The sequence below is a fragment of the Watersipora subatra genome, chromosome 10 (assembly GCF_963576615.1).
Source record: "Watersipora subatra chromosome 10, tzWatSuba1.1, whole genome shotgun sequence".
NCBI classification, from domain to species: domain Eukaryota; kingdom Metazoa; phylum Bryozoa; class Gymnolaemata; order Cheilostomatida; family Watersiporidae; genus Watersipora; species Watersipora subatra.
In genome coordinates this window covers 44437923-44451346 of record NC_088717.1, presented here as the reverse complement: position 1 = coordinate 44451346, position 13424 = coordinate 44437923, and the positions used below count along the sequence as shown (strand labels likewise).

The 13424-nt window shown below is 36.7% G+C and overlaps 1 protein-coding gene across 7 annotated transcripts in view; it reads left to right on the top strand.

The window, feature by feature from the left end:
* LOC137405857 (testis-specific gene 10 protein-like) overlaps positions 1–13424 on the top strand; it is a 41811-nt gene that overhangs the window by 19521 nt on the left and 8866 nt on the right. For 3 of the 7 annotated variants that reach the window (XM_068092284.1, XM_068092289.1, XM_068092285.1), the window contains 9 exons: positions 1682–1835; positions 3756–3923; positions 5335–5456; positions 6327–6489; positions 7023–7037; positions 7569–7589; positions 8127–8312; positions 8927–9024; positions 12395–12568. In XM_068092284.1, coding sequence (XP_067948385.1) covers positions 1682–1835; positions 3756–3923; positions 5335–5456; positions 6327–6489; positions 7023–7037; positions 7569–7589; positions 8127–8312; positions 8927–9024; positions 12395–12568 — 1101 coding nt within the window. Of the gene's footprint in view, positions 1–1681; positions 1836–3755; positions 3924–5334; positions 5457–6326; positions 6490–7022; positions 7038–7568; positions 7590–8126; positions 8313–8926; positions 9025–12394; positions 12569–13211; positions 13279–13424 lie in introns of those variants that run through there. The other 4 variants (XM_068092290.1, XM_068092286.1, XM_068092287.1 and 1 more) reach the window with 4 other exon arrangements.

Genomic DNA, 13424 nt, shown 5'->3' with positions numbered 1-13424 from the left:
AAAAAGCTAGTTTTGTCTGCAAACTGTAGTAAGCATATCAATGAGTGCAATGAGCTTTTATGCAGCATTTGCAAATATAGTCATAAAATAAAAATATTCTTTCAAATTTAAAATTAAATAAAAAAATTAAAAGCATCAATAAATTGCAAAGCAGGGCACAGGCTATAATATCATCGCCAGTAAATTGCAAGCAATAGATATCAACTGGTAGAGATATTTCTCTGCTTCCCAATGTATATTTATTAAGATATATCTGACAAGTTAGAGGTAAGTTAGCAGATTTATTATATCCAAAAGGGTTAATGTCGCTCTGCTCGGAGGGGAGTGCCAAATAATGGTGACATTCGCTTCACCCGTAACAGCGTTAAATTTATCTTCCCAAAATTCTGACTAGCTATTTGAAAAAATGCAACGCCAGTCTCTATTTGAACGTCGCCTCCATTTGACCGACACTATAGGGGAAGGTTGAAAAATAGAGTGCCGTGGCGTTCAAAGGGGGGTTTTACAGTAGTATGTATATAATATATATATTACAGATATATTATATAAAATATGTATATGTATATAAATTTGACAATTCTCAAGATATTGCATGCACCCAAACTTACATTTTAATAATTTTGGAAACTTCGTAAGTGAAACAGTGATGCCAGGTATTCCCAGAACTGTTTAGCATTAACATAAAGGTTTTTATAATATTACGTTGGTACTTGCATCCTGACAATGGTCAGTTTATCAGCTGTTAAAGAGAAGCATGTGTAGTTGAACTTGGCTTTACCAAACTAGAGCATTTATCCACAAAGGTTTCATATAACCATGGCTCACTATAATGAACCTCATTTTGGGTGAGTCTGCATAGTGAGATGATTTTAATATCGGCAGTGGTAGTTATGAAATTTTTTGTAATTGTGTGCTCTTGTTATTTGGAATGCAATTTGAGAACCCTACAGAAAGTGACTATAAGTCAAGTGGCTCTCAATCCAAATTAACTAGCTACTCCTCATGGCTTTGCTCAATAAAACTTTCTCTTTTGTTTCTCTCTGATACTAAGATGGTTGCTTGCTTCATTCATGGTAAATGAACCAGAATCTAAATGAAAAGTTTCAAAAATTCTACCCACTGAAGACACTGCATCAGAATACAGAAATATTGAGACTGAATGATGCAATACATGCATTTAAGTATCTACAAGATACATTCATTAACATGGTTATAGAAATCTTCAATCTCTGAGTATGCCTTTATTGAAAAGGGTAGTTGAGAATTACGGTTGGTTGTGTGCTCATGTTATTTGAAATGAAATCGGAAGACTACACAGACAGCTCTCAAAAAACTAAGATGCTACTTTCTACAGCGAAAATCTTTTCTGTTTCTTTTTGCTAACAAGATGGCTGCTTGCTTTATTCATGGTAAATAAAGCATGATCTAAATAGAAAGGTTCAACATTTGATGCAAAACATGATTTAGTTATGTGTTTATAGTAACTTTGTTCACTGAAGCTATGCTAAACTGTATACTGTGCAATCATGATAAAGTGGGTGTGTCTGTTATCATAGAGCTATACTGTATATAAAGTAATAATCCTGAAAATAATACTATAGTGCAACCTATGTTATAGAACACATATGTTGTCAATAGTTTTCATATTTTAATCAGCGCAGCTGATATCTTTCACACACAGGATGACAATTGCTGACTTGGAACGCAGTGTCAGTGAATATGGACAAAAATTGCTGGGCAAGGAAGATGAACTCGAGTCAACTATGGCGAGATGCAGGGACCTTGAGGGGCGCCTCTCCAACTCTGATAAACTCTGTACGGAACTTAGGCATGAGGTTCGTATAGGCATGAAAAATTGTTCTGACACGGTTGTGTTTATATAGATAAATTCACTGAGTGTGTATAACATTCATGTTTTCATATGGATCAATGATATGGTGATAATGCGGCTAATGAATGGGAACTTGTCGTAGATTATTCTATAGTATTATATACGCGGTGACTAGATCAGTAGGTGGCTTTAGTCAATATAATATTATTAACTAGATCATCTGCCCAAAATAAATGACATAATCACCACATTTTAAACTCTTCTGTTTGAAACACAGCGTCTAGACAGTGTGTTGACATCGTTAAGTCTCTGCATCAGCAGGTCAACAACATGAATCAAATTTAAACTATAGTGCTAAATATTCCAGCAGTATTTGACCTCTCCATATTATTTTTATGTTTTCTGTTTTATTTTATTACTTTCAAATACACATTAGCTTGGAAAACTTACAAAGGGAACTCTAATTATCATAGTATACATATGAAAATATTCTGTTTTTTAGCTAAGCAATTGCTTGTGGAGGGCCTTTGTTCAGAGCCTGTTGCATATAGAAATAATTTTTATTAAAATATAGAGTATGGATTTACATACTTATGAAGGTAATTGGAGCTCTCAAAGATAGACCCGCACTTATAAGTTTTGCCATAGTGCACTGAACTACATTATATATATAGGGCTTTGCCAGATTTCACTTGTTTATTATATGTTTATAGAAATGCTCTTCAAAAGTACATGTTTCATGACGATGAGTAAAAAGGTTTTACATAGGATAAACTTTTAACAAATCGTGCAGTTTTGTTCTTTTCTATGTGACAAACTGAAGTCTCCTTCAACGCCAAAAAGGTTTGACAGATTAGATAAGTTGATGACTGGGAGTTATGAAGTTGTCTTTCCATAATTCATAAACATTTATAATGAGATCTCTTGCACACATTTTTATAAGTGACTATTCTTTAAAGGTTGACTTGCAACAAAATTCACATTACAGTTATTTGGTATCAAAAGATTCACCATGTCATACTCTGTTGTGTTGTAAGTGCAAAATATGTGGGAGCGTGATTACAAGCTCTTAAAAGCTAAAATATGAACAGTTAATCGCTGCCACACGAGACTGCCGTAGTTTGGATTCTCTTTCCAAAACGGCTCAAATGGGGCGTAGTTGTTACAAGATGGTTTCTGTTTACACTTTCATGCAACCTTATTCTTCGAAATATTTTCACAAATATACTTCACGCATTCAATAAAACCATGTCTGTTGTTCTTACGTGTCTGTTTTATCGTCATTGTAATGCTGTCACTTTTAGCCCTAATATCTTATAACTTACCATAAAAATTTGTTTAATTTTTTAACCTTAGCTCGAAGGAGTACATATCATTGTCTGATAATCATAACGAGCCTGTTTGTTACCTGTGATAATGGAAAAAAGTTCTGCAGAAATTATTTGCGAAGTATTGGGTCACATGATCAGATTACGACTTGACGATTGAATAATGCTGAAACAAAACTGTAAAGTAGCGAGCATCTATATTTGATACGGGGTCTTCGGTAAAACTTGAAGTGTTTGTCATAAACTAGTGCTACGATAAGTTTTATATTGAGCTTTTTATTGGCCTTTCAATTCACGTGAGAACATCGCGTGACAAAACAATAACCAAATGTAATGAATATGTCAGAGAAATAAACAGATTCCAATCTACGGCGGCTTTTCATTTTTGAGCTTTTAAGAGCTTGTTATCACATTTCCACATATTTGGCACCTATAACACAACAGAGTAAGACATGGTGAATCTTTTGATACCAAATAACTGTACTGTGAATTTTGTTGCAAGCCAACCTTTAATTAAACTTACTGCTACCCTGGGTTATGACATCTTTTCCAGTTTCACAAATTTACTTGTTCCTCTATAACATTCTCATTTTTAGTTGGATCAGGTGAATAGTAGTTTGTCGGCCGTTAGTCGTGATAAAGACAATGTCGTCATGCAGTTCACGGAGAGGTCAGAGCGCTGCCATAGACTTGACAGTGAAGTGCGAAGCTTAGAGGAAACAGCTAATCAACTGCACAACCAGAGCAAAGAGTTGGCTCGCAAGGTTTGTAACGAAATGGCAGGAGTTGATAGTATTTATATATTAGTTGATAGAAATCAGTTACTAGTTACTAGTTGGTAGTATTTATATATTAGTTGATAGGGATCAGTTACTAGTTGGTAGTATTTTTATGTTAGTTGATAGAGATCAGTTAATAGTTGGTAGTATTTATAGGTTAGTTGATAGAGATCAGTTAATAGTTGGTAGTATTTATATGTTAGTTGATAGAGATCAGTTAATAGTTGGTAGTATTTATATGTTAGTTGATAGAGATCAGTTACTAGTTAGTAATATTTCTATGTTAGTTGATAGAGATCAGTTAATAGTTGGTAGTATTTATATGTTAGTCGATAGAGATCAGTTACTAGTTGGTAGTATTTATATGTTAGTTGATAGAGATCAGTTACTAGTTGGTAGTATTTATATGTTAGTTGATAGAGATCAGTTAATAGTTGGTAGTATTTATATGTTAGTTGATAGAGATCAGTTAATAGTTGGTAGTATTCATATGTTAGTTGATAGAGATCAGTTAATAGTTGGTAGTATTTATATGTTAGTTGATAGAGATCAATTGCTACTCAGTTCTCTTGGAGGAGTTCCTAATGGCTGAGTTTATAAAAAGACTGTCTGAAACATGAACAAATTGATCAGTACCATAGCTGGATTCAGGACTGGCAACTTTACTCACTGGTCTGTCTGTCTGATAATCAAGGTTCATGCCTCAGACTTGCAGAAAATTATGTGCAGAAGCATTGCTTGCCTGAACTCTTGAATGTTTGTATGAAAGCAAAAATCTGATGCAATATAAGTAACTGAAATAGTACAAAGCTATACGGCTTGACATTCAAATTTCATTGTTTTCTCTTAATTTTATTGTTTTGTTTAATTGAAAATCAATATTTATTGTTTTATAACAAGAAGAGTTGTGGATTATAGCAATGTCAGCATTAGACAACTGATTTTAATTTTTCTTGCGTTGAGTTGTTTGACATTTTTTCAATTTTTGCAAGCTTCTACTGTTAAGCCATAAAAAATATGTTATGGCTTCTTTCTCTTATAGGCTATTAAGCAATCATGAATACTAATAAAATTTAACAAAAAATTTGCCTAGTAAGATAACAGTCAGAGTGTTACATTGAAAGACTTTTTAAGAAAAACAGATGAAAAAGATTCTGCACTTTAAATGGATACCCAAATTTGTTTTTGGCATTTTTTGAAACAATTTGTAACTAGATATGTTTAAGGAATGCAAAACTAGTCTAAATGACTCCATACATTTGCTAACTTCTAGAAAGCAGCCAATCAAATGAAAGGGCCGAGTGAAACTAAAAACTAAAAATAAAACTAACCAAATATCCTGTTACTAAAGTCAAAGTCTAAGGTTTCTCTGAATAACTAATCTGGTTTTGCTCAGCTCGAAGGTACAGAGGAAATGCTGAGAAGGAGGGAAATAGACTGCACGAGTCTTAAAAAGAAACTCGATGACTCAAATGCTCAAGTAGAGAACTTGAACCACTCTCGAAACTCAACTCTTAGGTTTGTTGTCATTTTCTGTAAACACATGGAAATCTATTCTTTCTAACAGCATGGAAAGTTTTGGCATGTGCTTATACTACTACCATATATTCAGAGCTAGAGTGTGTGCTGGATTATAAGGCACAGTGTCAATAGATTTATCTATTTTCATATACCGGTATTCATGCGTAGCACCCAATATCAGATGATTGTCTTAGATAAACCGCCTCTTTCAATTTTGTGTTCCAATTCAGACACTCCTTCAAAACCTTATTTTGGTTTTTGTTACTTTGCGCAGATCATCTTCCTGTTACGCTCCACTTCGATGGCGTTGATTAAACAAGGTCAAGTTTTCTTGTGGGTGCTCTTGTCTTTAATCATAATGTGTGACTGATACTCTTCAGTTTAAAATTTTCTTCATAGGTTTCTCTTTTAGCCAGTATAATTTTGCGTGTAAAACTTGATGGGGCTGCTGACTACTATCACTTTTGAAGAATGCTCTCTTAGCTCGTAAAAACATGCAATTTCTTAGTTGAATAAAATCATATACGAAGGTATTCACACCTATAGGTAGGACTCATCCGAGACTAATTTTGGAGAAAATTGTAAGCATGCTTTATGGTTATAAACATTGGTAGTTTTGCTGCATGTCATAAAAGTAAAACAGAAACATGCGCATCTGTATGTTTCTTTGCGTGTACCAAGTTTCGCTAGAATAAGGCATTTTTACTAAATACCGACTAAAACTACCAAAAGTACAGCACTACTCTTCACTTCAGTTTTCATATTGATTGCTTTGCTTGGTAGCTCGAACATAGATGGGCGGCAACATACAGTCAATGAGCGTGATTAGGTGGAAGAAAACTATCAATTTTTATTTGCTATTATCAGGGAATCTCGCATGCTTGAGGAGGATGTGGTGACCCTCTCGGAGGAGAATCGAAGACTATCTGAAGATTTGCAGGCTTTATTGACAGAGAGAAAACAACTCTCGGCTCAAGTTCAAGAGTACGTCGCGGAAGTAAGAAGGGTAGAAGAAGTCCTCGCACAAAAGGTAGAAATTTGGCTATAGTTTAAATTAATATTACTAGTAGTGCCTGATCGTTGCAAGGTATGATTTACAGAAGCACAGTGAAAGTACTAGCAGACAATCAAATGTGTTTGTCACAAGAAATTAAACTTGGGAATTGTCTCCCTCGTCGGACTCTGTTATTGACTGGAGTGTCATCAAAAGAACTAACTTCAAACTGCTGATCATCTGTAGTAAAAATATAAAATGGGGGATAACTCTTAAGTTAATTAGCCTCATTTTAATGACACCCAAAGAACATTTTTGGTGATCTGCTCTCAAATTGAAAGTGATTTAATATGTTTTGATACGCTCCCTATTTTAACTCTTTATTTGAATTGCCGTTAGGTTTATAGCATGTCTTTCAAAGTTATTTGCAGTATCAGTATGTATCAGGGTTGTATGGGAGGAATAATCTGCTGTATTCGTTAGTGATGCAGCAGTTCAAGGTTTTAAGTTAAATATGCTTGTTATACTCCCTTAATCAAATCTTTTTATTAAATTTCATCTATTCACAGCAGGAGGAGTATTTGGTGAGTTGCTCGCTACTCAATTTCTTGGTGATCGGAATGACTAGATATATTTGCATGATTGGGGATTGTAAGATGGCTGGTCTTAAAATCTGTCCTTCCTACCATGTCTGCTTTTGACCTCAAATTGAATGCTTGTAGCTGACTTTTAACATTTGTCTTGTCTGCTGCCTCATGAGCGGAGAATGACTTCACATCAACTAAATTGACCAACATTCCGTAGAAGATAGATTTTAGCCTCCATTCTTATAGTTGTATCTGAATGAGTTTGCGTCTCTCAGAACCCTTTCGGTAATCTCAAGCATAGCTTGTGTGAAATTTACTATTTCTCACATTTCATAAGGATCTATTGAATAGATTTCTCTTGTTTCCCCTTTCGGATTTTAGGCTATCTAAAAGCTTTTTCCCGCTTCTTCTGAATAAGCAGAGCGAATTCACATCCAAAATATGGTAAATTTCCTAATCCTGACTAACACTTTCTACCTTCTACTAACTGTGATGTCATGACTAAGTATTACCCATGATTCATTTCAGACTCAGTACCTTCGCACAATGGTGAGACCTGCTTGTAGTTTTACTGTATGAAAATTAGCCAATCACACGCTTAGCACTGCTTCACTCAAGATTCACTTTCTGTTCATTAGAAGACCATTTGTTATAAATGTGTTTCACAATATTCCTATATAATATGGCATTTTAAAATAATGCTGGCTCTATATTTCACAATATTTCCCACCCTTTATAGCATTCTAAAATAATGCTGCCTCTATATTTCACAATATTTCCCACCTTTTATAGCATTCTAAAATAATGCTGCCTCTATATTTCACAATATTTCCCACCTTTTATGGCATTCTAAAATAATGCTGTCTTTATATTTCACAATATTTCCCGCCTACGTTATACTTTCTTTTATGTTTTCTTGTTCTTCTATCAAGTAACTAAAACCCGGCCGTCAAGTTGTCAAATTTTGTTTATGGCTTGGCATTTTTTTAATATAGTTGATAATACCATGTTTTGTCTAAAAATAGATACTACATCATACATATTTGTCTTCGGGTGCCTTCAGCCCAGTGCTGTTTCGATACGCAGGAAGATGAGAGGTCAAGGTTGCTGGAACAGTACAGGGTTGTTTCAATGGAGGCAGAGGGTACTCGAGCATCAGTCAAGCAGCTGGAAGGAGACAAGTCTAAGCTAAAAGCTGAGCTAATTAACAGAGATGGACAGATCCAAAGGCTTCATGAGAAGATAGCCATGTTGGACAAAGAGTGTCACCAGGTGGTGTACTTCATAAGCTGTTGGTGTTGTTTTCTGAATCTCATTTAGTTTTATGATTGTTTGTTATTATGCTTTGGTTAGTGGTGCCTATTTTTGTGCTGAATGCTCTCTGTGTCTGTGTCTCACAGTCTATGAGTTTGGTTAGCAGTGCCTGGTTACATCTATGCCATTTTATGCTTTTTTTTGTCTCTATGCTAACGCATGATTATGTATCTTCTTGTAGTTCTCTCTATATTTATGACTGGCTGTTGATCTTGGTTTTTGTTTGTCTGTAGAGTGTTTTTTTAGTCTGTCTTGTTTGCTTAAGGTTATATTGTCCTTACATCTGTTTGTCTGTGTTCATCATTCGTTTGGCTGTGCCCCTACGTCTTTTAGCTCCATCTGTTGATCTTCGTGCTCCTGTATCAGGTTAATGTCTTTGCAGCGTTCCTCCATGTCTATGCGTCTTTATCTATATTTTTGCTAAGCACATATTTTCTCACAAGTAACTGTCGCTCTTTCACCGTCTCTGTATCCGTGCTGCATCACGCTTTGAGTACTTCTGTTAGTGTTTCGTTACTTGTTCTTTCAACCATAAATAATTTATTTGTGTTCTGTTTTGATTTGCTTCATAGAACCACCTTGCTCAACAAGCTCTCGAAGGACAGCTTTCTAAGAATGATAAATCTATTGCTTCTCTAGAGGACAAGCTTCGCTGCTCAGAACAAGAGAAGTATGTTAATTTTACTTAGTTTTTTCAATACAACTTCTCTTTTTTTCTATAAACTTTCTCTTCGTGGTTTAGAGATCTCTTGAACTCTTAAAATGGCGGTATGTTATGTTTCCTTTGATGGTTTAGAGATCACTCGAACCCTCAGAACGATGTCGTGTTACTGTTTCCCTTGGTGGTTCAGGGATCTCTTGGATTTTAAAATGCATTGTGGTATCACTTTTTCAGTACCAATCTTTTTATTCTTCAAGTAGTCATACGCAGAGCACTCCTTGTTCTATTCTTTGTAATCACGTTTCCACATGTTTTGCACCTACAACACAGCAGAGTAAGACATGGTGAACCATTTAATACCAAATAACTGTAATGTGAATTTTGTTGCAAGTCAACCTTTAATAATGAGAGCTACCAGCTTCTTGTGACGTTATGCTATGACCATGCGTAGTAGCAAAGCTGTTGGGTATTTGCTCCCATATATCGACATATATCAGCTAGCGAATAAAATGATCTTTATGGCCTAATTGGTATGACGCTGGACTTGCGAAAAGGAGGGCCCAAGATAAAATCTTCTACTGTGCTGGTTGTTTATTCCAAGATTTTAATAGCTATAGCCGCAATGCAGACAGGTGACATACTTTGAGAAATATATATATATAGTAGTTGTACCACCCGGCGTTGCCCGGGTAATAAAAAAGTCTTTGGACAGAAAATTGATTTGTATTTAACATATAACAACATTTGCCATTCTAACTTTCAAACTACATATCATGAGAAAAGTGTTTTGTGTAGTTGAAATAAATTAAGCGAAAAATAAAAACAACTGTAAAGGTTTTAAAACTTTGTCAAACAACAATGACGGTAAGCCATGACTTTGCGTCTGCATTGTTGTCCAGCTCTGCTGTTCTAATAATAGCTATAGCCGGAAAACTGACAGATATACGAAACACACGGACATACTTTGAGAAATATATATATAAGATGTAAGTTATACTCATTCAGAGGCTCAATTATTTCTGGTAGTCAAACTTGAATACATAGTAATAGTACTAATGCTATTACTAGCACTATTACCAGCACTAGTACTAGCACTAGTGCTAGTACTAATACTAATGTCTGAGGGTGTATGCTGTACTCATATAATGGTCACATTTTATGTAAACAGAAGTTGTTGTTGCACACACTGATTGAGATTTGGTAGACTTCAGCATTTTTTGTAATTAAAGTTTTTAAGCAGTTGCAAGTAATGGCCTGTTTTCTAGAATAATCTCTGAAGCACTTTCATTGAAAGATGAACTTGCACAAAGTTTTAGTGGATTTTATCAGCAAGCATCTGGGTATCTGAGGTATCCCGGGTATCTGAGGTATCCCGGGTATCTGAGGTATCCCGGGTATCTGAGGTATCCCGGGTATCTGAGGTATCCCGGGTATCTGAGGTATCCCGGGTATCTGAGGTATCCCGGGTATCTGAGGTATCCCGGGTATCTGAGGTATCCCGGGTATCTGAGGTATCCCGGGTATCTGAGGTATCCCGGGTATCTGAGGTATCCCGGGTATCTGAGGTATCCCGGGTATCTGAGGTATCCCGGGTATCTGAGGTATCCCGGGTATCTGAGGTATCCCGGGTATCTGAGGTATCCCGGGTATCTGAGGTATCCCGGGTATCTGAGGTATCTCGGGTATCTGAGGTATCCCGGGTATCTGAGGTATCCCGGGTATCTGAGGTATCCCGGGTATCTGAGGTATCCCGGGTATCTGAGGTATCCCGGGTATCTGAGGTATCCCGGGTATCTGAGGTATCCTGGGTATCTGAGGTATCCCGGGTATCTGAGGTATCCTGGGTATCTGAGGTATCCCGGGTATCTGAGGTATCCCGGGTATCTGAGGTATCCCGGGTATCTGAGGTATCCCGGGTATCTGAGGTATCCCGGGTATCTGAGGTATCCCGGGTATCTGAGGTATCCCGGGTATCTGAGGTATCCCGGGTATCTGAGGTATCCCGGGTATCTGAGGTATCCCGGGTATCTGAGGTATCCCGGGTATCTGAGGTATCCCGGGTATCTGAGGTATCCCGGGTATCTGAGGTATCCCGGGTATCTGAGGTATCCTGGGTATCTGAGGTATCCCGGGTATCTGAGGTATCCCGGGTATCTGAGGTATCCCGGGTATCTGAGGTATCCCGGGTATCTGAGGTATCCTGGGTATCTGAGGTATCCTGGGTATCTGAGGTATCCTGGGTATCTGAGGTATCCTGGGTATCTGAGGTATCCTGAGTATCTGAGGTATCCTGGGTATCTGAGGTATCCTGGGTATCTGAGGTATCCTGGGTATCTGAGGTATCCTGGGTATCTGAGGTATCCTGGGTATCTGAGGTATCCTGGGTATCTGAGGTATCCTGGGTATCTGAGGTATCCTGGGTATCTGAGGTATCCTGGGTATCTGAGGTATCCTGGGTATCTGAGGTATCCTGGGTATCTGAGGTATCCCGGGTATCTGAGGTATCCCGGGTATCTGAGGTATCCCGGGTATCTGAGGTATCCCGGGTATCTGAGGTATCCCGGGTATCTGAGGTATCCCGGGTATCTGAGGTATCCCGGGTATCTGAGGTATCCCGGGTATCTGAGGTATCCCGGGTATCTGAGGTATCCCGGGTATCTGAGGTATCCTGGGTATCTGAGGTATCCCGGGTATCTGAGGTATCCTGAGTATCTGAGGTATCAGTATCAATTTATCTGTTTGCAATGGAATTGCACTTTTGCTTGAATCTTATCGTTTTAACTGCAATCAAGATTTTTCGATTTGAATCTTGAACCATCCTATCCTGGCAGTCAGATCACCTCAAACATCAAAAACGATCGCTAATGATAGAAAGATACCGATACTTTCTAATGAAATCTAGTAAAATTTTGTGCAAGGTAATCTTTAAATGACACTTATAAAGACATATTATTGATAAAGTTAAAATGAACGAGTGCTGTTATAGCATCGGTTTTTGCCTAAGTTTAACTTCACATTAGGACCACGATGCAATAGCTTCATCTTCAAGGGTAGACAACTCTCATTTACTGGCATTAAAAATTGTGTTATTATAAGTATATGTATTTGTAGTATGGGACATATCTGAGTCCGTTGACATGTTCTAACATTACCTTGAATAGTGGGTGAACTCTACATACAGTACATACATACAGTACATTCTTACATACACACATACTTACAGTACATACATACTTACATACTTAGTGTTAAGCAAAGTTCGAAGCCAACTAATTCGAGAAATATCATTTTATCGGCATTCACTCTTATGGCGAATGTTATTCTGTATTATTTTTGTATGTTGTACTATATTCTACTAGATTGTTCTCAATTTCGCAAGGTACTCTCTGAAAAACAGCGTTTCTGATTTGAAAGACGCAGCATCTAACCTTGAGAATGATCGCGATGCTACACAGCGTCACCTGGTGTCCAAGGAGATGGAGTTGGAGAAGGCCCATAGTACAATGCATGAGATGGAGCGTGAAATAAACATGTTGAAAGAGAGATGCAACGGGTAAGCTTTTTTACCGGCCTTTGTTTAAATTATTCAATAATTGACACACATTTGCCTTGTAGTTGCCTAAAGAAAATCATGTCTGCACTCCTTAGTGAGAAGATAACTCCTCAACCTTAAAAATGATTTTTGCGTAACTTCAATTAGTTTAAAGTGTGGGTGAATGGTATATATTTATTAAAAATGCTTTTGGAACACAGACTAACACATTAGATCTATACTCGGAGATTTGTGCTTGTTAGGAAGTTTGGGATTTGTTGATGAAAGTTATATGTAACATGTGACTAGAGAAGTTATTAGAATTTTTAACTAAATTTACCTGGAATTATTTGAATTTGAAAGTCTTTGTAAAGTTTTAGTGAAAGGAAAAGTCTTAATGATAATTTTTATTTTAATGATATGGTATACAGCTTAACCCAAAGCTCGTTATAAAAAATGATTTTGTTTTGAGGCTGCCCACCTGCAAGTGATCTTACGCATGCCTGATCTACATTTTCATACAATATTTGATATTATTTCTCTGCCATTCATGAGTACTGGCAGTCTAGTGTGTTGTCAACATCATCAGGTGTGCTAATAAAGCACAGACAATAACTATCTGCGCAAGCATTCTTATATGACTGATGGTGCTCAATTCATGCAGGTGGCAGTGCATCTATCAAGCAGAAAGTCACGAGTTCCAATCCCATTGAAAGCAACTGTTTTCCTAACTTTAAAGTGTAGCGTTAGAGAAATGGATGGGCATGGCTCTTATTATAGTACAGATTTTTGTTATTCAATTTTATTATATAATATTATAATATATTATTTTGTTATATAATATACAAGGTTTCTTCTTGGCGGAAATACGTTATAG